This window comes from Labeo rohita, unplaced genomic scaffold, assembly GCF_022985175.1.
Source record: "Labeo rohita strain BAU-BD-2019 unplaced genomic scaffold, IGBB_LRoh.1.0 scaffold_98, whole genome shotgun sequence".
NCBI lineage: Eukaryota > Metazoa > Chordata > Actinopteri > Cypriniformes > Cyprinidae > Labeo > Labeo rohita.
The window spans coordinates 308,279-334,613 of record NW_026129942.1 but is presented as its reverse complement, the minus strand read 5'-3'; the positions used below and the strand labels follow the sequence as shown (position 1 = coordinate 334,613).

At 35.9% G+C, this 26,335-nt stretch overlaps 1 protein-coding gene across 1 annotated transcript in view; it reads right to left on the bottom strand.

Annotated features, from left to right (window-relative positions):
* si:dkeyp-9d4.3 (caskin-2) overlaps positions 1 to 23,817 on the bottom strand; it is a 55,808-nt gene extending 31,991 nt beyond the window's left edge. Inside the window, 1 exon segment of the mRNA XM_051105393.1 lies at positions 23,221 to 23,817. Coding sequence (XP_050961350.1) covers positions 23,221 to 23,314 — 94 coding nt within the window. The 5' untranslated portion in view covers positions 23,315 to 23,817.
* Positions 23,818 to 26,335: the final 2,518 nt, after the last annotated feature.

Sequence of the window (26,335 nt, the reverse complement as noted above, 5' to 3'; positions counted from 1 at the left end):
GAATATGGTGACATGCCAATCAGCTAATCAACTCAAAACGCCTGCAAAGATTTCCTGAGCCTTCAAAATGGTCTCTCAGTTTGGTTGGCTAGGCTACACAATCATGGGGAAGACTGCTGATCTGACGGTTGTCCAGAAGACAATCATTGACACCCTTCACAAGAAGGGTAAGCCACAAACAATTATTGCCAAAGAAGCTGGCTTTTCACAGAGTGCTGTATCCAAGCATGTTAACAGAAAGTTGAGTGGAAGGAAAAAGTGTGGAAGAAAAGGGTCCACAACCAACCGAGAGAACCACAGTCTTGAGAGGCTTGTCAAGCAAAATCGATTCAAGAATTTGGGTGTACTTCACAAAGAATGGACTGAGGCTGGGGTCAAGGCATCAAGAGCCACCACACACAGATGTGTCAAGGAATTTGGCTACAGTTGTCGTATTCCTCTTGTTAAGCCACTCCTGAACCACAGACAACGTCAGAGGCGTCTTACCTGGACTAAAGAGAAGAAGAAATGGACTGTTGCCCAGTGGCCCAAAGTCCTCTTTTCAGATGAGAGCAACTTTTGTATTTCATTTGGAAACCAAGGTCCTAGAGTCTGGAGGAAGGGTGGAGAAGCTCAAAGCCCAAGTCGCTTGAAGTCCAGTGTTAAGTTTCCACAGTCTATGATGATTTGAGGTGCAATTTCATCTGCTGGTTTTGGTCCACTGTGTTTTTTGAAAACCAAAGTCACTGCACCCGTTTACCAAGAAATTTTAGAGCACTTCTTGCTTCCTTCTGCTGACCAGCTTTTTAAAGATGCTGATTTCATTTTTCAGTAGGATTTGGCACCTGCCCACACTGCCAAAAGCACCAAAAGTTGGTTAAATGACCATGGTGTTGGTGTGCTTGACTGGCCAGCAAACTCACCAAACCTGAACCCCATAGAGAATCTATTGGGTATTGTCAAGAGGAAAATGAGAAACAAGAGACCAGTGCAGATGATCTGAAGGCCACTGTCGAAGAAACCTGGGCTTCCATACCACCTCAGAAGTGCCACAGACTGATCACATCCATGCTACGCCGAATTGAGGCAGTAATTAAAGCAAAAGGAGCTCCTATCAAGTATTGAGTACATATACAGTAAGTGAACATACTTTCCAGAAGGCCAACAATTCACTAAAAATGTTTTTTTTTATTGGTCTTACGAAGTATTCTAATTTGTTGAGATAGTGAATTTGTGGGTTTTTGTTAAATGTGAGCCAAAATCATCACAATTAAAAGAACCAAAGACTTAAACTACTTCAGTCTGTGTACATTGAATTTATTTAATACAAGTTTCACAATTTGAGTTGAATTACTGAAATAAATGAACTTTTCCACAACATTCTAATTTATTGAGATGCACCTGTCTAACAGAATGTCCGAGCTGCTCTCATCCTTAACTCTCAAGCATCCTTTGGGACAAATTTGGGCAAATTCTTTTTAATTTGTCCTTCGTGGACAAAAACGGGCACCCATAGGAAATGAATGGGAAATACTAAAATTCAGAGCATTTTTTTTTTTTGTCTAGTAAAAATCAATAAATCCAACACAATGCAGATCATACATACACATAAATGAAGGGGTGAGTCTATACAACATTCTCAATGTGGTAAGCACTCACACTCACAAATGCACAAACCCATATTCAAGCATTAAATGAGGCTAAAAGATATGTTTTATTTTTTATTTTGTCGAATAAAAACAGTCACATGTGTCAGTGCCAATAGCCTTGTGGGCAGCGCACTGACATACAGTGCCATTGTGCTCCGGGCATCCCCTGTTTGAATCCTGACTCGAGGACCTTTCCTGATCCTGCCCCCATCTCTCTCTCCCCCTTTGCTTCCTGTCCTTTCTGATCTGTCCTGTCCTAATAAAACAGGCAAAATAAAAAAAAAAAAAAAAAAAAAAACAGTCACACATACAAAATCAAAAAAAATGTCTGGAACATGCTACTTTATTGTTTATTCTTACCTGTTTGGCACCATTTGGTTCCATTTTACTTTTTTGAGTTATTGAAATTTTTTTTTCTTTTTTTAGAAATAAATGATTACTCTGTCTCCTGCTTTGTATTTTCCTTATAGCATGGTCAGATGGTCAGATTTGTCTGTAAGCATATTTTTGCATGTTTGTTTAGTCCCATCCAACACAAATGTTTTGTTGTTGTTGTTGTTTTAATCTACACTTTTAACTTGTGATAAAATCTACAACTTAAGAGGTTGAGTTCGTTACAACAGTGGTTTATAGATTTCAGCCTATATGAAGCCATTGAGTACTACGGCCATGTAGTGGCTATTAATATTTTTGATATTTTGATACTTAGGTTTTGGCTGGCTGAACTGTTGGAATATATATATATGTATATATATATATATATATATATATATATATATATATATATTTTTTTTTTTTTTTACTGAAGTATAAGAAATATTAAATATAATATAAAAAGGAGCATATTTTACATAAAAATAGGGTAATTACTATAAAACTAAATAAAAAAGGTAAATACAAAAAAAAAAAAGACACACCAAAAATCACAACAAGTGCCTAAATTTGTAGTTTTTTATTTTATCAAAGACAGTGATGTGACATTTATTTAAAAAAAAAAATTTGGGATCACAGCTGAGACCTTCGTGCCCAAATTTGTCCATGAAGAACATTTATTTAGTTATTAATTTATTTATGCTGTATGAATGATGCTTGCGGGTTAAAGAATTAAAATAAAAACATATAAAGGGTTAGAATAAAAAATAATCCAGAATAAAAATTTCCTTATAATTTGCTCACCCCATGTCATCCAAGATGTTCATGTCTTTCATTCTTTAGTCGAAAAAATGTAAGGTTTTTGAGGAAAATATTCCAGAATTTTTCTCTGTATAGTGGGCTTCAATGGTGCCCAACAGGTTGAAGGTCCAAACTGCAGTTTTAATGCAGCTTCAAAGGGCTCTACACGATCCCAGCTGAGAAATAAAGGTCTTATCTAGTAAAACGATCAGTCATTTTCTAAAAATAATAATAATAATAATTAATTAAATTTATATACTTTTTAACAACAAATTTGAACCTTCAGCCCGTTGTGCACCATTGAAGTCCACTGGAGAAAAATCCTGAATTTCTTATCAAATGAAGAAAGAAAGACATGAACATCTTGGATGTTTCCTTTTGTTATACTGGGATAAATCATATGCATGCATGGGATGCATGCTAAAATTGTTGGATGTGGCGCCCTACCTAGAAAATTTTCCATCAGCCACCACTGAGACCAGATGTTGTCAAAAATCTCCAAAAAAAAAAAAAAAAAGCACCATAAAGGCATTTGTATGATTTGTGCACTATACACCAACTCTGTATTCACAGGATAGCTGAGTGTGTGGAACAGACTGAAATTTAAGTTATTTCACAAAATCCTGCCTTGAAATCTTGCTCGACATCCACGGTCACCATTCACTTTCACTGTATAATAAAGAGCAGCTTGGACACACTGGTACAGTTTTGTGCTCTACAGGAGAAAGTTTACAGTGAAAGTTTCTACATTTTAGAAAGTCATGAGGTTAGCTACCAAGTTTTCATTTAGTCCTTACAGCAACACTGAGCTATCATGAACCAGTTAAGTTCATTAGCTATGCAGTGCACTGAAAAATCAGAAACTGACAGGTGTGAAACATTAAAAAGTGCTCCAGTAGTTCCTAATAACACTGCAGTCTCTCCAGCAACACTGAGGCCCTTGAAACTGCTTATAGCGTTAATAACTTTTCATAATTGATCAACTTTACATAGTAATTGAATAGAACTAAACTGACTGGAGGTGAATGATGACACTGTTGTCTTGTTAGAGCTGCTTTGAAACAATCTGTATAGTATAAAGCACTACAGTATATTAACTTTACTTGATATGCATGACTTTAGTTTCAACGGTATCTTCTCTGGACTTTGAAAATCAGTCTTTTCATGACATGAAATCAAAACAGAAACATCCAGCCAATGGTAGGCCACCAGCTCCTCCATCATTGCCAAAAAGCACCTGTAGCATAGCGATTTTATCATTTCATGCAACAAATAGTGGATGGAATTTAGATTGCCCTCACTGCCCTCTATTAATGGTGAAGAAGCAGTAGTCCTTTTTTTTTAAATTAAATTAGGCAAAGTTAGGCTGTGGGCCAGATTAACCATATGGGTAATTGGGCACACGCCCAAAAGACACCATGCATGGTCACGCAACATCCACAGGACAGTGATTATTTTTGCATTTAAAATTTTGGCTGCTAGTTACATAAAAATGGCACACTTCACTTTTAAAATGTACTTTTTTTGTGTAGCACTTTCTTGGCTTTCTAGACCAACTCCAGCGCTGCATGACAGCACTGAAGTTAATTACCAAGGCTCTAGCCCCTTGTTAACATTTACACGCTATTGTGCTTAATGTAGTCGGCTGGTCTCTAGGACCCAAGAAAAGAGGATAATCATTGAACCAAAGCATTTTTAACGCAGTTTTGAAGTCCCTACATTGTACTTCATTCTGTTTGTAATTAAGTAATCAATTCATCGACTGCCCACGACACAAACGCCTAGACAAACATGTGACTGACATCAGCTGCACAATCGCAGATCAATTCTAAATCAGATATGCAGCCCTACAGGCTCTAAATGACAGTAATGTATCAGTATATTGATACTTTGCTGTAATTCACCCGGTGTGACTTACAATAGGAACATTATGGATAAATACTAATCAGTGTCACATTCTCTACAAGGATGCTTGTATAATACAGGCAGGATTTACTTAGGACAGAGCTCAGAGAGCATAATTCTATGGAAGTCCATGTTTCCACCAAAATAAAATAAAAAAGGTCATTACGACACTTTATCTTCCAATCTCTTTATCTCGCAAATTCTAGTACACAACTGTTGTTGTTTCCATCATGGAATAAAAATATTAAAAAGATAATTGCGACTGTTTATCTCACAATTTTACCACAATTCTATACCTTTTTTTCTCACAATTGTTTATATGTCACAATTCCGACTTTTATTTTAGCAAGAAAAAAATGGTCAGAATCGTGAGATACAAACTAAGAACTGCAAGAAAAAAAGTCTGAATTGTAAGATAAAAACTACAAACTGCAAGGAAAAAGTATGAAATATAAAGTCAGAATTGCAAGAACCAATTCTAAATTGTGAGATAAACAGAATTGTGAGAAAAAAGTCTGAATTTAGGATATAAACCACAAATTGCAAGGAAACAAGTCTTAATTGTGAAATCAGCTCAGAATTGCAAGAAAAAATTCAGAACTGTGATGTACATTCAGAATTGCAAGAAAAAAGTCTGTATTCTCAGACATAAACTTAAAATTGTAAGAAAAAATGTCTGAATTTTGAGATATAAACAGAATTGCAAGACAAAAGTCTGAATTGTGAGACATAAACTGAGAATTGTAAGAATTCTTTCAAAAAAAGTCTAAATTGAGATAAACTAAAAAGGATGATTTGTCATATGTAAAAAAATTGCAAGAAAAAAGAATTATTAAATAAAAACTCACAACTGCAAGACAAAAGTCTGAATTGTGAAATACTGTATAAACTAAGAATTGCACAAAAAAAAAAAAGTGAAATGTGAAATATAATCTCTGAATGGGGAGATATAAAATCAGAACCTTTTTCTTGGAAATGTAAGATGAAAAGTCAAAATTAACTTTTTTATTTTTATTTTTTAATCACATGGGAGAAACAAGATTCCATATATTTCAGGTCACTAATTGCAACAGTAAACAAAAAACATATACCGAAAGAGCAAAACAATGTTGTGAAAAGGTTGTGATAAAAAAAGACCCAAAAATTTAAATTCTGTCTCAGCCTCATGTCATTCCAAATCTGTATGCATTTATTTTTTTTCTGCTGAACACAAAAGATATTTTGAAAAATGTTGGTATCCAGTTTTGGTTCCCACTGACTTCCACTGTATTTTTGTTTATACTAATACTATGGAAGTCAACCGGAATCAAAACCGTTCAGTTGCTAGCATTCTTCAAACCATCTTTTGTGTTTCACAGGAGAAAAAAAGATGCATAGATTTGAAGGAGAATAAATGATGAGAGAATTTTCATATTTAGGTGGACTATTCCTTTAAGTTGGGAAAAGATTATAATAAACCTTTCCTACCAATGTACCTTAGTATACCTAATGTGACAGAAACCACTTTTTAAAAGATTAAACTATTATAAATGGTTTCTTGAATGTTTAAAGTGATAAAGTGCTTTTTACAGGTATAAATCACCTGTTTCATGTTTGAAAGCCTCAAAGTTTAAGTAGAGAAATGTTACTTTAACTACTCGAGGACCTCGGAATGTTCAACATTCCGGTCAGATGCAACATTAATCTGTCAAGCTCTATGATATTGATGCTGGACCACGGGATGGGGTGAACACAGAACAAGACTTACTGAGCTTCAAATCCCCTGCCGGGACAGACTAAGACTTATCCAGCCTTATCACTGGTTATGAAGATACTGAAGGATACAACACAAGTTCAGTACAAAAGAGATGACAAGAGCTACAAACCTTTCATGGAACTGATGCTGAGGTTAATATTCCAAACTCAAGAATTAGATTAAGGTTACTCAAGTGTACTCCCCCAAGAGGAAATGGAAAGGGTGTATAATTTATAGCAGTGGATAAGGTTCACTCTAAAGACGTGATATGTTTCACCTCATGAATCTCATGAAACCTGTCAAAAACATGCCCTGCTCATATTTCACAACAAAATCAAAAGGAAGAATAAAAAGAACTGATATTTTGCCTAAAGAAAATAAAACCAACAAGACTTTTAACATTGTGCCTCTATTTCACGACAATAAAGCCTCAGTAGTCATTACTGTAATGCAAAAAATGTGACCCTGGACCTGGAAGTAGCACAGGTATATCATTTTTTTTTTTTTTTAATGCCAAAAATCATTAGGATATTAAGTAAAGAAATTTTGTACCATAAATATATCAAAACTTAATTTTTGATTAGTAATATGTATTGCTAAGAACTTCAATTGGACAACTTTAAAGGCAATTTTCTAAATATTTTGATTTTTTGGCACCCTCAGACTCCAGATTTTCAAATAGTTGTATCTTGGCCAAATATTATCCTATTATCCTAACAAACCACACATCAATGGAAAGCTTATTTATTCATCTTTCAGATCATGTATAAAAAATGTATTTATTTATTTTTATTTATTTATTTATATACTTTTTGGGAAAAAAATACTTATAACTGGTTTTGTGGTCCTGGGTCACAAATAAAAAATGCTACAATTTTTTAGTTTTAGTTGTATTCATATATAAATACGTACTCATTTAAAATTTAATTAAAAAAAAAAATACAAACATTTTTAATGCTTGTAAATTTTTTAAATTACATTTAAAAAATGGTTTTACAAATTATATAAAATATATAAATTATATAAAAATGATATAAAATATATCATATAATTCAAATTATATAAAATATATCATATAATTCTAGACTGAAATGTGATATAACATTCACCTTTAAAAACAAAGGCATTCTCATTCCCATTAATGTAATGCTAAAAAATATGTCTTTATTTTAGATGCATTCATACATTAACATATACTAACCGAATTTAATATTTAATTAAAATGTTAATATTTACTTTAATTGTAATGTGAATAAAAATGGTTTCACAAATGTTTGCTTTATGCAAAATATAACGTATTTTCTTCCTCATTTTTGACTGAACGGTTTTAGTAAATTATTTGAGTACCAAATAAACAATTCAGAAAACACACATATAATAATGGCATTCCACCATGCTTGCTTTTTTTTTATAGGAAGTAATTTAATCTCTCAGCTCTGAAGCATAATCTGGGACAAGCACAGTAATCTGAACAACACACACACGCACACACATCTCCCTCCCCCCCATTCTCATGGCCTAACCCACGGCTATAATTATAGATATTTAATGATTATCATTTTAAAATGACCCGAAAGCATGAGTGCTGTAAGTGGGTAGACGCGCAAAACACGTGCTGAACATATACTGCCACATTTACCACTACACTCCTTTTGAATTCTGTGAGTTATATTTGGTTCTTTGTGTCACAGCAAATGTACCACGGTCTCTTCAATACCACCAAAAAGGACTAGTGTGCGCTGCATATTTACACACACTCTTACAATACATACACACAAACCCTCAGCATCCCTCAGCATCATCTAACTGCGTGCAGTTTAAAGCAGCCATGGCCTGAAGCTTGAGCAAGCTGACTGTGAAAAGAAAATGAGAGAGAGAGAGAAACATGGAGAGAACAACGATTTTCTTCCACTAGTTTGGCCTCACGTGCCATACACGTGACTGTCAGTTTCACACTAGACGCTAAAAATACATATGAGGGAACCCATAGAAAAGAAAAATCACAAATGAGTTTATCTTTAATATCGCCAATGTTTTTCCTAGACAGTAATGAGATTACATGGATCCTTGAGTAAAAATCTGTTTCTACTGAGAAGAGCGAGAAAATAAAACAGAAATCTCCACGCCTCTTACTTTGTCTTATTTATGTCTCGTCATAAAAGGCAAAAAGTCTATGTAAATGAAAAATAAAAAGACAACAAAAATGCAAATTCAAGAAAAAAAAACAGCTTTACTGAGAAACAGCAAACATCTCGGTCACAACATGACCTTCTTTAAGTCTCCTCTTTGACAAAGTTATCTGGTCTATGTAAATCTAAGTTTTTGTCCTACATATGATGAGCTACTGGACATTTTGTCAACTGATTCTTTGCAACGACCGGCCCGCATCCATTACTGTTGCGTTAATGTCCAACAAGCCATGGTGCTCTCACACCACACATTCTCACGCAGTGAAAAATACATCGCGGAGCAAAGAGAAAACTGACAAAACAGGTTACTTTAGGTATGAAAGTCTCAGCTTTCCAATTTTGTCATTTTTTAAAGGGGGCATCAGATGCCCATTTTCCACCAGTTTTCCATCCAGTTGATATGATTCTTTAGGGTCTTAATGAAAAGTCTCTAATATACTTTGATTAAAAATTTTCAATGGTTTTGTAAAACAACACCCTTTTTACCTTGTCAAAATGAGCTCTGCAAAAATCATCTCATTCTAAGGGGTTGTTCCTTTAAATGCAAATGAGCTCTGCTCGCCCCGCCCCTCTCTTCTCTCGGTGGAATGACGAGCTTGTTTACTTTCGCTGCATTAAGCCGCGTTTAGCTACTTTTAGCCGCTAAACTTCCTAACTACCACGTTTTGGCCCCTTATACACACTTCTGCTGTAAGTGAAGCTGGATCACGAATTATTCGCGTGAACATATATGGATATATGTAGATCGGGAGGTGCATTCCATTCACAAACAAATTTAATCCACTGCATCTTCAGCGGCTCAGATGTCGGGAGTAAATGACGACCACTATGTTCATTATTACATCCAGCAACACAACACCTCAATCGCTCAATCTAACTTACATCCCTGCTTTGGCATCGAAACAAGGAAGGTTACTGGACTGTGACAGCTGATCTGAGGCAAAACGCTCATGTCAATCAACTATCGTGGGAGCGGCTTCTGTCTGTGTGACGCAACAAGGCTCGATTTGAAAAAGGGGATATTATTTTTAAAGATTAATTAAAAACCACTGCATGGATTTTTATCATTATAGGGTAGATTTGTACATACACTGTCAACACACATTAATATTCAAACAACATGTAAAAGTGAACTTAGCATCCAATGACCCCTTTAAGAAATTAAAACAATAAATTCCATTTTTGTGGCTCTGTTGGTACAGATCGCTGTAGCGCTTCAGTTCAAGTAGCACATTAACCGATCATCTCCTCCTTTTTACTAGTTATAGCACAAAATAAACATGAATGAACTTCATAAGGTATCTTGTTTCAATACACACCACTTTTCAAGTTCAAGTCCACCAACGTTATGTCCACCTGTCTGGTTTGATTGTCGGATAAAAATGGCAGATTCTGCACTATGATTGGTCAGATCACCTGTCAATCAAACTCCCTGCGAAGGGTCAAGAGCTTATGCTGCCTTTACGTGCTACAGGAAATTTCTTATTTCTGACTTATGAAGTCATGATTACAAGCTTTTCGCATTCAAGTGCTTTGTTGTCGGAAAGAAAAGGGTAGGGCTAAACATAAACGTTCACCGCACTAGATTTCTGGAATTTCAGTCAAATACATGCTTATTTTACTGTTTATAAAACATACATGATGTAGATATTTGAGGTGCACTTTTCTCATTATATAATCTATTACTGCTCATACATAATTTGTAACAAAAAAACAAGTGGTAAAATAGGAGTCTTAGACCTTTACAATGATATCTAGTTTGTCATAATTAGAATAGGATTTAATTGTAATATAGTGAAGTAAACTTCCTGAGGGGATTAAAAGTTTAAAGGGATAGTTCACCCAAAAATGAAATGAAATTAAACATGTCAGTCGACATGTTTTTAAAAGAGTTTCGTGACACAGTACTCTTGTTAACATGCGCCAAAGACTGACACGTAAGAAAAGAAATTGTTGCATAAAATCGTTATTTTTGCACAAAAAGTATTGTTGTAGCTTCATAAAATTACGGTTGAACCACTAATGCAACATGGGTTATTTTAACTATGCCCTGACTACCTTTCTTGAACGTGGTAGTACCGCTGCTGTCTATGGAGGGTCTGGAACGACATGAGGGTGAATAATTAATGGCAGAATTTTCATTTTTGCGTGAACTATCCGTTTAAAAATCTCTAGGGAAACATGAATGGAAAAACTACCTCTGAAACCAAGGCTGCTGAAAAAGTGGATGAGCATGCTACACTGATTGGCTGTGACTGTCTATCATGTCGCTGAGCGGATTCACTTACAGTATAGATAGACTGTACTACTTGTATTTTACAGTGCTGCTGTATTTAATATAATATCATTTAATATATCTAACATTCAATTTAACAACAAGAAAAGGCAGCCTCAGATCTGGAGTTTTAGTAGGAACAGGGCTGTCGTGTTCCTCTGGTACTTTCTCGTCACGTCATGGATTAGCCTGTCCCTCCATCAAATACACACACCGACACAGAGCCTTAAGAGGATAAAAAACATGAGTGCAATATGTCGATGCCCAGACGGCTCTAGTCTCAGCCAATACAGATGCTCAGCATTGCCATGGAAACTCGATTGACTAGTTTTATGAATAATAGTATTTAAGCATGTACGCATGTCCCCATATACAAAACCAGATGTTCATCTCAGGTGTGAGAACAACATGAAACATGGATGCGAAAAACAGGTATAGACTTCCCCAAGTACTATTCCACAAACAAATTCACAATATTTTAAGTATAAAATTTCTCTGAAATATGAAATATGAATAAGGTTAAATACACTACTGGACAATAATTTTTTTTATTCATTTAAAAGAAGTCTCTTACGCTCACCAAGGCTGTATTTATTTGGTCAAAAAATTATAATAATAATAATATATTCAAATCAGCATATTAGAATGATTTCTGAAGGTTCATGTGAAACTGAAGATTGGAGATTGTTTAAAAAAAGTACAGCTTTGCCATGATATGATAATTGTGTTGAAATGATGTTGAGTGCTATGAAGTCAGCATCAAATGGAGGAGTTTCATCTAAAACAGAAAATTCTGTTATCATGTTGTTCCAAACCTGTAAGACTTTGTTTCTTCCATCAAGACAAAAAAAGAAGCAGAAAGTTGATGCAGCTCTTTTCTAAAAGCATACAGCGACCAGGTTACAACTTACAGGTGACATAAAAAGGGGCAACATTTTTGCTTTACCCTAATAAACATGTACCATAACTCTACGTATAAAATGAATATTTATGGAAGACTCCGATCAAGAGCAACAGATGAAATAAAACAGCATAAAGCGAATGTTTTTCATAAAGGACTTCAATCATATATGATGATAAATAATAAATCATGAGTAAATCATCACAGTAAATTCATGTCATTTCTTACATTTTTTTGTATATATATTTACTTGTGCCTCCTTCATTTTAAATACAGATTCTGAATATTTACATATAAAAACAGCTATTATGTTCAACATATTGCATTTTAAAATTTGCATAACGAAGCAATTTTATGGATTATGGGCTGGTATTTTGGCCAGAAGTAAGGGCTTGAAGTTAAAAATGTCCTATGGATTTGTTTCTTACAAACATGCAGCTTTTCACTTCACAAGGCATTATTAACTGGAGTTGTGTGGATAACTTGTGGATTTTTGGACTGTAATTCTGACGGCACCCATTCACTGCAGAGGATCCGATCCTGGTGTGAAAAAGGCCAGAGGGTCCTCAGAGTAAATCATTCCTCAGAGTAAATCTTAAGCAAATTTTAATTTGGGGGTAAACTATTCTTTTTAATGTTCACTTAAATACATGTTTGGAACAACACAAGGATAAGTAAATGACGGCAGAATGTTTATTTTGTGTGAACTGTTCCTTTAAGAAAATAACACATGCATATTTTCAGATATTGTTCTTCTTCAGAGCCCAGAATAAAACCACAACAGCTTTCTAAAACGACACAAGTGGAACCAGCACATCTTACTGAAGGCCTGCCTTGTTCTGTTTTCATCTCCAAGACAAGACCTGTCTAGCTCAGCTCAATGCAGCAAAAACCTGCGATGTCCAGACTCCAGCTGACCTACCACGACCCCTGGAATATTTTACTACACATTAACATCAACAGCTTCAGGTGCTGGACAACACACATACTAGTCAGACACTGTTTATGCTGCCTGTTGTGCAAGGAAATGCATGCACTGTTTTGCTATACTTCTGTTTTTCCCAATATGGGGAAGGAAAAGGTTTTAAATAAACTATACAGTTTTATGTGAAAGATTGGGAACCCCTTGCAGAATCTGTGAAAATGTGAATAATTTTAACAAAATAAGTATGATCATGTTATTTTTTATTTAGTACTGTCCTGAGTAAGATATGTTACATAAAAGATGTCTACATATAGTTACACTGATGCTCCAGAAGGAAACACAATGCATTAACACAGTCGGGGGGTGAAAACTTTTGAACCGGATGAAGATGTCCAAATTTTTCTTTTTAGTGCTGCCCTTCAGAAGCAACAGAAGATACCTGCATGTTTCCCGGAAGACAAATTAAGTACAATTTACCTTGATCTTCAAATTCAAAAAGTTTTCACGCCCCGGCTCTTAATGCATTGTGTTTCCTTCTGGAGCATCAGTGAATGTTTGAACCTTTTTAAATAGTCGTGTTTGAGTCCTTCAGTTGTCCTCAGTGTGAAAAAATAGATCTCAAAACCATACAGTCACTGCTGGAAAGGGTTCAAATATGCAAAAGATGCTGGAAAACCAAAGAATCTGCAGGACATGGAGGAATTTTCTGAAGAACAGTGCTCAGTTTAACTGTTCAGAACAAACAAGGGACTCATGAACAACCATCACAAAACAAACAAACAAACAAAAAACAGTCATAGATCATCCAGGTAACCACACACAGTATTAAGAACCAAGGGTTCCCAAACTTTTGAGGGGGGGGTATTTTAATAATTTCAGCTATTTTTTGGTCTTGTGGACTATATGTAAACATCTTTTATGTAAAACATCTTACTCAGGACAGTACTAAATAAAAAATAACATGCATTTTATATGATCTTTCTTATTTTGTTATTATTCACATTTTCACAGATTCTGCAAAGGGTTCCCAAACTTTTGCATAAAACTATATAGAAGGAAAGAAAGATATTGTCCAACAAATCAATGACACAATTTACTTAGTAAATGATGTCCACTACACATCAGTGGTGTCACTAGAATGTCAAAGTGGAGTGAACAACTAAAACCAATAGAAGAAGAAAAAAATCAATTTTGGCATTTTAAATGTATGAACCACTTCTTGTTTTGACTGCTTGCCATGTCCCTGAAGGATAAGCAAAAAAACTAATAAAATCTGCCAACAAATATCTTATGAGTCACAATGAATTGCAGTACAGTAAACTTGCACAGAATGAAATGCATATATATAATAAAAACAATAAGATATATATATTAGAACAGAAACACTCATAAACAGAGCAATGGCAAAGCACAAGGACTCAACAGAGGTTAAACACCCCTCTCAAGGACACAAGGGCTGTGGTCAAAGAAAACGGCCTGTGCAGGAATCTGTGTCACCCTGTTAAGAGCGCAGGTTCGTCCTGCAGCACCGCACACACTTGGCCTTGTACATACAGATGAATCTTCAGCGTTCACATTCTCAGCTCCGCATTTGGCCTCAAGTCCAATGAAACCTCCTTGTCTGGGAAAATTACGGCCCAACCAATCAGTGTCAGCTGCAACTGGGGACGGATCAGCTTGAGTTTACAATGCGAAGCTCTGACAATGACAACGACAAAACCACCGCTAAGGAAGCTATCGTAAAACCCACTTTAGCACTGGGTTTTACAGATCTGACAGTTATGGATGCATGAAAAGAGCTGGATTACAACTTTAATAACTCTTGCTGGATGCCAGTAATTCAAATGTTGCTAAACAATCTCACTCAATCTTCTGATTTTATCTACTTTTCAAGGTCAAACAGCATTCAAGGACCCAAAAACGTTCAAAGTTCTCAAGAAATGTTTGAATAAAGAAAGTTAACTCATAACCTGTGGCCTTACAACTATACATCGACAATTCCAAAAATAACTAAATAACCACAGTAATAAAAACACATACTAATAGGGAATACCAGTGCTTTTTAAAAAAAATAAATAAAAAAAAAAGATACAACATATCAGAATTTACCCTGTGATGGATTAATCACAATGTGAAAAATCAGTTTTTTTAGTATTATTTATATAGACTGAATAAAAATGAGTAACACTTTACAATAAGATGTCATTTTTAACATTAATGTATTAACTAACATGAATGAACAATGAACAATACATTTATTACACTATTTATTATCACAGTGCATTAACTAATGTTAACAAACACAATAATGCTTCAATAATACATTAGTAAATGCTGGAATTAATATTAACTAAGATGAATAAATGCTGTAGAAGTATTGTTCATTCTTAGTCCATGTTAACTAATGTAGTTAACTAATGTTAACTAATCAACCTTATTGTAAAATGTTACCAAAAATGTTGCAGGATTTACTTTGAAACAAAGTAAATACTTAGTTAAGTTGAGTTAAGTACTTTTAACTCAAAAAGTGCTTGTAAATTTCATAAACCACTACAATAACACTAAACTAAACATGAAATGTTTAAGCAGAAACACTGAAATGGTATTACATACTCTATCAATCTGTATGTACAAATTAAAAAAATATTTTTCCAATGTACAATTATAGTATTTATTAATATTTTGAATTAGCTTTTTTTCAGGCTATAAAAAGTTTTTTATTTAATTTTAGTAATTTTATATAATTTTATATATATAATTCTACTTAACTTTATAAACAATAAGTTTTGGAACTTAATTTCTGTTCATTGCCAAGGCAACTTGCCAAGATATAAATATTACATGAAAAACTGACCTTGGCAATGAACTTCTGTTATCTTATTTTATTTCAGCTTTATTTCAATTAACAAAAGCATTTTTAATAGTTTCAGTTTTTGTTTTAGTCAGCAATAACAACACTAATCTTAAAGTTTTGGCTTTTTATAAACTTCAAAACACAAACATAATCATTTTAATCTGTTAATATGAACTAAATAATTTTAAAATGATTAATTCTGACAGTTAGTGGTCATAATGCATCAGAGGGTTAAATGCAAATAGTGTAAATATATCAAGTCTCCACTGAGGTGAATAACTGTAGTGCATTTTCAATATATATATTCACTGGATACATTTACAAAAAGTCCTCTCTATGAAGTTGCATGATGCATGTATTCTCCTTTAGGGTGAGCTAAATGGTACTTCCTTCTCTGTCTTTCCCTCCCTCTTGCTTTTTTCTGTGAGTGCATTGATGTTCATGGCTGGTTGAGCTGATGTGTTCTGGCATTTTCTTTTCGCTGGTTTGGGAATGTCCTGCTCACACCATACAGGGTGGCTAGAAAACACACACACACACAGACATTGTGCAGTGATGAGGCCCTATGAGGAGGCACAGTTGCAGAAAACCAGATAAACATAAATGAGTTGCATTCAAGTTTTCAGTTTTGTTAACAAAAATGTACCTATAGTCCAAAAACATCACTCAAGTTTGAGTATCTAAAAATCTTTAACACAATGCCTGCTCCTGTTTCACATAATCATACAGTAGGTGTCAATCTGTCCCACAACAATGGAGTTTTTCGGATACAGAGGAAGCATTTCCAATTGTCAGGGTTTCATTTTGTGTATGAATGGTGAGTCAGTGCTGGAATTTGTTATTTGTAATATATTGCTGAATGCTCAATGAGGATGTTATCAGTAGCAGAAAGCATCAGTGTTTTTTCTGCATCTTGCTGTCTATTGTACTAAAATCAAAAACACAAAATTCAAGCAAATGTTCCGCCACTTCTGATATACATCCACTGATGTACAGATGCAATTATGGCTCATTTAAACAGAAAGATTACAAAATAAAATGCCTTATACACAAAGGAGGATTAAGTGTTTTTCCAACTCAGGAACCTCTTTCTAATAACTTTAATTAATAACATTAGCAAACATTATTATATACTTCACCTGACCTAGTTTCCTAATTAAGGTATTTTGTTGAGTGAGAGAATTACAATAAGTTGTACTCAAAATATACACAGTCAAATCAACAAGATGACATACAGCAAAAATGTAGCTTTTCCATTAAAGACTATATAACTGCATTTAGGAACAAACTGTGAAAAGAAATTATAAATCCATTATAGTCCACTGACACAATGCAGCACTTTCATGGATCCTCACAGGTCTGTAGACAGACGAGTAGTTGAGATTCAATCCACTATCCCACAACATCCTGGGAGCAACAACTCAACTGTCCCCATCATTTCTTAAAGTGACACTCATGCATATAACAAGTCAGAAAACTCACATTTCGAGAAAACTAATACTCTACTAGCCTCAAGCAAGTTTTCTGCAGTCGTATTTTATGATGCAACAATCCTTCCTATATTACAATACTATATAGAAACTATAGATAAAAAACACAAACAGTACACTTATTCTAAATGACTATTTAAAACTACTACAAATCCTGTTAGCTCATAAATTATCAAACATCCAGTCCACTTGGATTGTCTTTCTATCTCTTAAGACCTTTGGGAAACGTGAAAATGAAATCAGCGACAGAAATATACTAAAAATGGGTCAAATGTGCCACCTTGTGCGAATCTGTTCCAGTTGTGGATTTTTGAGAATCATTGGCGCTGTGAACAAACATTTCTGAAATGCTTTGATTTTCCCCTACTTTCCATCTGTTCTGCTGCTTGAATGAATCTGTGGGAGGCTCGTCATTCATAAAAGACTTGGAATAACATGAGAAATAATGAATCCTTTTATAATATCCAAATCAAATAGGATTTATACTGTCCAGGTCATTTTATTACACACACTTAGTGCAACTATGTGTTGTTACTTAATGAGCTGACAGTATTCATACTATCATCTGGCCCTTTAAAATTACATTCATTTCTGTATTTGTGACCACAGACGACAAAACCAGTCATAAGGGTCAATTTTTTTAAACTGAGATTTATACAATACAACAATTTGACAATGTGGAATCTGAGGGTGCAAAACATCAAAATATTGAAAAAAAACCTTTAAAGTTGTACAAATGAAGTTCTTAACATTGCATATTACTATCAAAAATTAGGTTTTGATATATTTATAGTAGGAAATTTGCAAAATATTTTCATGGAACATGATTTTAGTATCCTAATGATTTTTGGCATAAAAGAATCGATAATTTTGACCCATGCAATGTATTGTTGACTATTGCGACAAATATACCCATGCTACTTATGACTGGTTTTGTGGCCCAGGGTCGCATTTGATATAGACGTAATCAGGTTAATTCAAACATATTTTAGCATGCTCAAACTGAACTGAAAGCTACTTACAACCTTATTCTCTATGCTAATCACAGTAGCAGGTGCTGTAGGTGCCCTAATGTCAACAATCAGTGGTTAACTGGCACTGCCCATGTAAGAGCAACATTGAACTGCTCTAGAACAAGAGAAAGGAGTTGAAAAAACAAAAGAAAGGAGTCTTGAAATAGCAGTGTCAAATCATCATGCTTACGAACTTTTACAGGCACTAATTTAATCTTTTGGGAGGTCTATAGACATCTGCTCTATTATATCAATATGTTCAGATACTGACAAAGAGCACATGTTTAAAAAGAGAACTAGGATAGAAAAATAGGTATGTGGAAACATGAAAATGATTTATCTACATATAAAACATTTTTTGTTAAAGAGGTCATTGGATGCAAAATACACTTTTACATAGTTTGCATAAAAATGTGTGTTAGCAGTGTGTGGACACAATCACCCTACAATAATAAAAAATGTATTTACTCAAGTTTTTAAACCCAAAAAACCTAAACAGTCTCTATTTTTTGAGTAGTATGACGTCATACTGACCAGGCCCCGCCACCAAAACCGCTGACTGACTGTCCTGTATTAGCATGTTTCAACCCTCTGCTAGTAGTACACTGTTCACCATTTTTTCCACACTCGAGCTGCTGTAGTACTTTGTTTTTAATGGTGAAGCACCACCGAATACACCAAAAAGGAAAAGAGGGGTTGGGTGAGCAGTAGCTCATTATCATTTAAAGAGACATGCACCAAAAAGTCTGGGATCTTTGGCTTTGAATGGCCAAGGACTGCCCAAAAGGCCATATGACTGACAGGTAAAGCAACCATATTTCGCACCATTCTGCATCATGTTTAGGGGCATGGATAAAAAAACAGAACATGTAAATCTCTTGGACACATTTTAAAGAGTCTATGCCGCAAACATATTTTCACACACTTTCAAAAATCCAGCATCTCCCAGAAATCCTGTAGAAATCAACCAAAGGATGAGGACTTCGAAACTCCTGAATTGTTTCTAATTTCGGGTATCATATGCATAAGGCTACGTGTCCACCAAAGTGTTTTTTTTCCCAAGGCTGGCATATTTTTTCAATTGATCCCACTGGGAGAGCTGTGTTTTTTAAAATGGCAGGAGCATGCTGAGCGCTGAATGTCTTTATCGCGCCTAGCGCCCAGACGTTTTTTCTCAGGGGCCGAGAGTTGTTGAATGTTCAACTTTGAGTAAAACACTGCGCTCATCACTGTCACTTTCTGGTCAACTAACCAATCAGAGTGGAGGAGGGGCGGGACTAAAACTATTCACGCTGCTTGTACCACAAAAACAACATTGGGGAAATTAATATTGCTCGTCTCTGAGTATTTGTTTCTTTACCAGATGGAAATGCCAGACTACCATAACTCAATAGTGCATATTTCGGCATTATCTGTATAATTTTATGTATTTTTATCGACTGGTATTCTTAACGCTTGACGCCTCCATCCTGTTTTTCCGACTCGTGTACTGGAACGCAGGCAACTTGAGTGTGATGTCATTGCCAGCTCAGACATCCAAGGCAAAACGAACACATTTCTTCCCTGCCTACTTATTAAATAACTTAACTTATTAAATGGCCACTCCCTCAAACACCATAATTTCTGATAAAATTTAAATAAATTGACATACAGCAAGTTTGTTAATAACACAGATATAAAAACAGTACGATATTATATATTTAAAATTATATTTAATTTAGTAAAACCAATCAAAATAGACAATTTTGTGCCAAGTTTTTTTTTCTGTTGTAGTTTCAGGGGAGGCGTAAGCGTGCTGCTATCAAACAAAGGTCAAGGAAGTGAAAGTTCAAGGATGTCATGTAATAAACCAAAAGAGAACACACAATTTCATTTATGAGTCTCTTGAGAGATGATGCAGCAATCTGAGACTGGAACATCAACAGCTATGGTTTACCCCAAATGACCTACTACAGCAGCGCAGAACATATTGGACATTGATGTAAAGCTGTTAGCAAGGGTTTAGCAACAATCACAGAATGTATGTATGTATGTATGTATGCTGATTCTCACTTCTGCTATGCCTTCAGTGAAAAAAACTGTAAAAAGATCATCTACAATGCCTTATATTTACTCCACGGTGCATTGTGTCCTACACTCTTTTCTATAATTTTAGGTATAGATAAAAATTTCAGTCCTCTCTTTTTCTAAAAATGATGGTGGCTAAAAAAGTGAATGGTTTCTTTACCAACACAAGGGAAAGAAGGGCATCTTCAGTATAGCTATTATTGTAAAACTCTCTCTCACACACACACACACACACACATACACACAGAATGGCCTGCTTTCATTTCAGGCCGCCCCTCCTACCATAGCAGGAGATGCATCTCTCACCACCTGGGATGTTACCCGGCACTGGAAGTGGTAATTGCATTTCAATTATAGACATGTGTGCGCGCATGTTTGGGTGTGTGTGCCTGATCTTGTGCAACAGTCGCTGTATCTGCAGGACACTATTTATTGTATAAATAAGACAAAAATCTAGTCCAGCTGAGCCTAATTTTGGACCTACTAAAACAGTCACATACTATCTGCATCCTCATTCTAGGTTGAGACAGCAATGACAGCCTGTTTTCCTCGCCGTGTAAAAATAATCACTTATACTCTAAAGGCATGTTCATACTACAAATAACAAGTATAACAGTAACTATATTAAAGTCCAGACCAACACACAGTAACTATCTGTTTATTACAAACACGTGCTTCAGTTGTATGCTTTGGGTGGTGTTATTCTTCTCATTTTCAACCATTTTTAAAACTATGTCTTCCTCATTCATTATCGATATACGTGTGTGTGACGAGCCTGTTTACTTTAGCCACATTTAGTCGCATTTAGCCACGAAACTTCCTAACTAGCACATTATTAGGAAAGACTTCAGCAAAGATTCACAAAAAGACCTTTATACTCCTTTCTGCTATAAGTGAAGCTGGATCACAAATGATTTGCGTAAACATATACACATTTGTTTGGATCGGGAGGTGCATTCCCTTTGCAAACAAACGTAATCCACTGCATCTTCAGCAGCTCAGATGTCAGGAGTAGATGACAACTACTGTGTTCATTATTACATTCAACAACAGAACACCTCGATCGCCTAGGAGCTATTCTTGTCTACGTCCCTGCTCTGGCATCGAAACTGCTCATTCAAGGCGGGTCTAAGGTAAGACGGTTGTGTCAATCAACTATCGTGGGAGCGGCCTCAGTCGGTGTGTCATCACACAGACAAGTGTGAATTGAAATTATTTTTACAGATTAAATAAAAACCACTGGGTGGATTTTTATCATTATAGGGTGGTTGTGTACACTCACTGCCAACACACATTTATTTTCAAACAACATGTAAAACTGAACTCCGAGCATCCGATGACCTCTTTAAAAATTAAAATTTGCTGACAATTTACTGACAATTTACTCACCCTCAGGCCACTTGCTTACCAATGGATCCTCTGCAGTGAATGGGTGCCGTCAGAATGAGAGTCCAAACAGCTGATAAAAGCTACAAATTAATCAACAAGTAATCCACACAACTCCAGTCCATCAGTAAAGGCCTTATTTATGAAAAAAATCATAAATAAGGCATTTTAACTTTAAACTGTCACTTCTGGCGAGGCCATAACCCATAATAAAGCTTCATCCAGTAAAATAGTCCATCTCCTGTAACATCAAAGCTGACCAGCTTACTTGTACAGAACATTTTCATTTCATTTCATTCTGACAGCACCCATTCACTGCAGAGGAACCATTGGTGAGCAAGTGATGTAATGTTATATTTCTCCAAATCTGTTCCAATGAAGGATCAAACTCATTTATATTGAACAGCCTGTTCCTTTACTATTCCTTTAAGAGAGGTGTTTACACAGCGCGCCTTTTGCTTGCATTCCTTCTGAGCAGTTTTTAATTTTTAATTTCTCCAACCATAAAGACATGGTCATGCCATACTCAGAATTACGACCAACACTAATGTGACCTGGCAACCTCTTGTCAGTGTGAACGCCCCTTTACCCGTCATAATGGACAGACGCCCAAGTGAGTGAGTGGCCTCTCACTCTCTCTCTCTCTCATGTACTCACACACTTTATCACTCTGACATCTGGCGCTTTTCACTAATATAATCCCTCTTCCCTTCCCGAGCCTCATACTTCTCAACAAGGACAACAAGATGGTTTCTATCTGTCTGTCTATCTATCCATCTATCTATCTATCTATCTATCTGTCTGTCTGTCTCATTTTAAAGACAGCTAGTTAATTCAAACAGGCGCAACATCTAATATGAATAACAGGTAGCCCACTTTGACATAAATTAAGAACAAGAAGATGCTATCTATCAACAGCATAAATTCCCATATTATGCACATCTAATGGAGCATAAATGTAAAATGACAATATCCATCTGCACATGTTTCCTTCAATACTCCATCTCTTTAATCTTTAGCGATCTTGAGCCACCTGCCATATCCGAGCGCGCTCATCTGGACATCAAAGCGGATTTGGCGCGGCCCGCCACTTTCATGCCGTTACACACAGCGAGCATCAAGTATTGACAACCCATCTACACTGAGCGACGCGACGCAAAAGCAACGCTCGCGTTACAATGAGCGAATGTAGACATCTGAGCTGATATTAACTAAAAAAGAACCGACTCACTCTGGAGTCATTCGGACGAAACTGGCTGTGATTCACTAAAAGGAAAGGGTTTGATAAGAGTCGTTCGTTTAGAAATCGAACTCTGTTGGAATCGGCGGAAAAATACATTACCGAGAACCGCTTATGAACGTCATTTAAATCATTTGGTTTCAAAATTAAAGCCGTTCTGAAAACGAACCGGTTCTCGGCTGCCGGTTACCAACGACACTAATATGCATAAGGCCTACAAAGTCATTTTTCCACATGCTCTTACGAGGAAATTGATGGGAAATGCACGCAATTGTTAACGAAACATTTATTTGTTTCTCCAAAGCGAATGTGTTTCGTCATATAAAATCACCAATTCCAAAGCCGTGTGTGTTTAGGTGGTCATTAAAGCTTTGCTATAGCAAGGGGGTGTGTGGAGGGTGTGATGAGACGTTTAAAGATCGGTGGGTGTGATACTCACTCGCTTTGCCCTGTTTGGGTCTCTGGAGGAGCCGCTGGACGGTAATCAGATCCTCCGTCTTCACCGCCTGCAAGAGTTCCTGTTCTTTCCCCATCCTGTTCAATCACACACTCAAGCACCCTCTCTCACACATGCAGTCATGGCTATACTTCTACATCCAGTGCATCTTCAGGGGACCAGGCGACCATAACGGTGCCGTTAGCTCCAGCGTATCCTCGCCGTACATCGTAAAAAGGTCGAGTGCGCAGAGACGCGCTAGACGCGTAAGATGCGTTTACATGCCCAGTGGAGTGACCAGTGGCGTCCACGTAGTCGCTAACGACGAAAAACGGACTTACTGCGTACTGAGGTGACAGAGTCCAGTCGTTTCCAGGTTAAAGGGACGGCGCGGAAACCTTGCGCGTATTTACGCACGGTGACATGGCTGTATTGCTACAAAAATAGCAGATGCTCTGTAAATCAAAACGGAACGCGTCTCTTTGACCCGAAGCTCATAGAGAGACCGTATATATTACGTAAACATCCAGGCAGATGTGCGCGCGGCCGCTGGAGGTTGTAATCCGCTGTCGCTTTCTCATGTGCGCATGTATGTGTGTGTGCCTGTGTATCTGTGTACGTATGGCAAGCCATTTTAACATTAATTATTTAAAACTAACATATCGATATTATTACTTTACGTATTTTTAAAGGAGTCATTAACTGCCTTTATTTTATTATTTAGCACTTATCTCTAATGTCCACTTATAATGTTATAATTTTTTTTACATCAATAAACAATTTAGAATAGGCTATTTTCTGTCCTGTTTTGGAATGTTGGGATCAGAACGAAGGCAATGCAAACTGTTTTTTCACAACTTGGCACTGCACAATGTCTTGTTGTCATCGGAGCCATCTTTTTCGTTTCTGTAATCGAGCGTTTGCCACTCTAGTTATTTACTTATTATATGCGCAAATCGGTGGGTGGGGCTAAACAGGCAGCCATGTAGAAGTGGGCGTTGATCTTGTTCTGAGGAGGCGGTGTTTAGCCACACTATTATGTCATAAAGTGGCACATTCAACAACTTGTCGTTATGGCAAGTTGGCTTCAATATAGGCTGATTTTAGACTAATAATAAAGTTTTGAGTTCTAAAACTTACAGGATGTTTTTATAGTACAATGACCTCTTATATTTCAAAAGATCAAGAAAATTTTGATTTCTCAGTTTATGAGCATTTTAATACTAGTAAATAACATACAAGTGACTATAATCTTTTTCAATTTTACCAGAATACACATTATTTTCTAACAGGTAGTCTTTATGTAATTTGTAGTAGAAAAATTAAAACAGTTACTAGTAAAATTGGAACCAGCTAACAAAAAAAAAAAAAAACATTGTAAAACATGATAGTTGAAAGTGAACAAACTTAAAGTTGAAATTGTGTAGAAAACTTTGTTTCATAATTACAAAGAAACAGCAAGCAACACTTCAATTAAACATTACATTTTGAAATAGAAAGACTAAAGTAATATTTTCTTGCAAAATGTACTCCAATGATCTTTGGATTACTTAATCACACTGACACACTGTAATGGCAATTAGCACATTAAATTAAATTAATTTTGCATCCATCTTTTTGAATTATGTCAACTTCTAGAGATGAAACAAATAATTTGCAGCATAAATATACATTTTTAAGTTGATTACATCAGGCTGTTCCAACAAATTGAATTGTGCCCTGAAACCAATTCATCATCTCTATTTCAGTTAAAATCAACAGCTAGCATTGTGCATGCTAACTTATTTAACATACAAATTTAATGAACATCATTTGTTGCTAGCATTAGTGCATGCTTGTTCATACAGTGTACAGTGTAGGGCTGCACGATTAATCGCACGATATTGTGAGGCGTGCTTAGTCAATGAAGCTGGTACTTTGATTAGTAGTAAAGCTGCATCACGTGCGTTCAGCTGGAGCGGCAATTAATACACAGAGCCGTAAATCACTGACAAGCTACGCCAAATTGAACTCATAATCGAATGCGATTCATGTGCGATTATGAGCGCGATTTGGTGTAGCTTGTCAGTGATTTACGGCTCTGTGTATTAATTGCCGCTCCAGCTGAACGCACGTGATGCAGCTTTACTACTAATCAAAGTACCAGCTTCATTGACTAAGCACGCCTCACAATATCGTGCGATTAATCGTGCAGCCCTAGTACAGTGTAGTGTATACTTTCATATAACCACCCATAACCTAACTAGGAGTGCTACTCTTCAGCACAACAAAACTCGCAAACATTTAGACAAAACTGAAAGGTTTATTTAAAATAATATGCTAGAATTTTTAACTTGCAACCATTTATTTAAGTTGTGATAATAGGTCCCATTAATTTCTTATCCACCTTATTCTTCAACGCAGAAATGAGTCTATGGGTGAGACTTCCAGTTCATTAACCACTATAGGGAAATAATGAGAAGAATAACAATGTGCAGTAAATGGTAAAACTGTTTGCACTACAAACCACTGTGTTCATAATTAAGACAAAACATTAAAATAATATGGTAAGACACACCAATATGCAATATCAAGCAGCAAAACAAGCTTATTTGTACAATAGCTGGACGCGGATGAGACTGGAACCCAAATCCATAAATTTTACAAATGGCTGTGCCCGCTCTTATGGCAAAAATGAGGCGGAGAGTGACTAATAAAAAAGGATACTAATCACTACTGGATGACTTGCTAGTAATTTAATAGTAAGCACTAGAAACATAAGACGTTAAGTGAAATAAATGTTAAAGCAGCTTGCCATAGCATGTGTGCGAGAGAGACTGCTTGGTTAAATTGATGGTGCTGCATCAATCAGGGGGCGTGACTAAATAGACCCTTTCCCATGAGCTTGACAGATTAAAAAGGAGGAAAGCAGTGCGTGTTGTGTTTGAGTGTGAGCGAGCATGTTTTTGAGGAGAAAGGTCACAGGACAGATTTTAACAGTGTAGATACTGACCGTGTACAATGAGGCAAATGCACAAGGTCCTCTAAAGAAAGAGGGGAAATAACACACTGTTATATGAATTTATGACCTTCTTTTTTATATTGAATATTCTGCAACATGTTCATGCAGCCGTTTTCC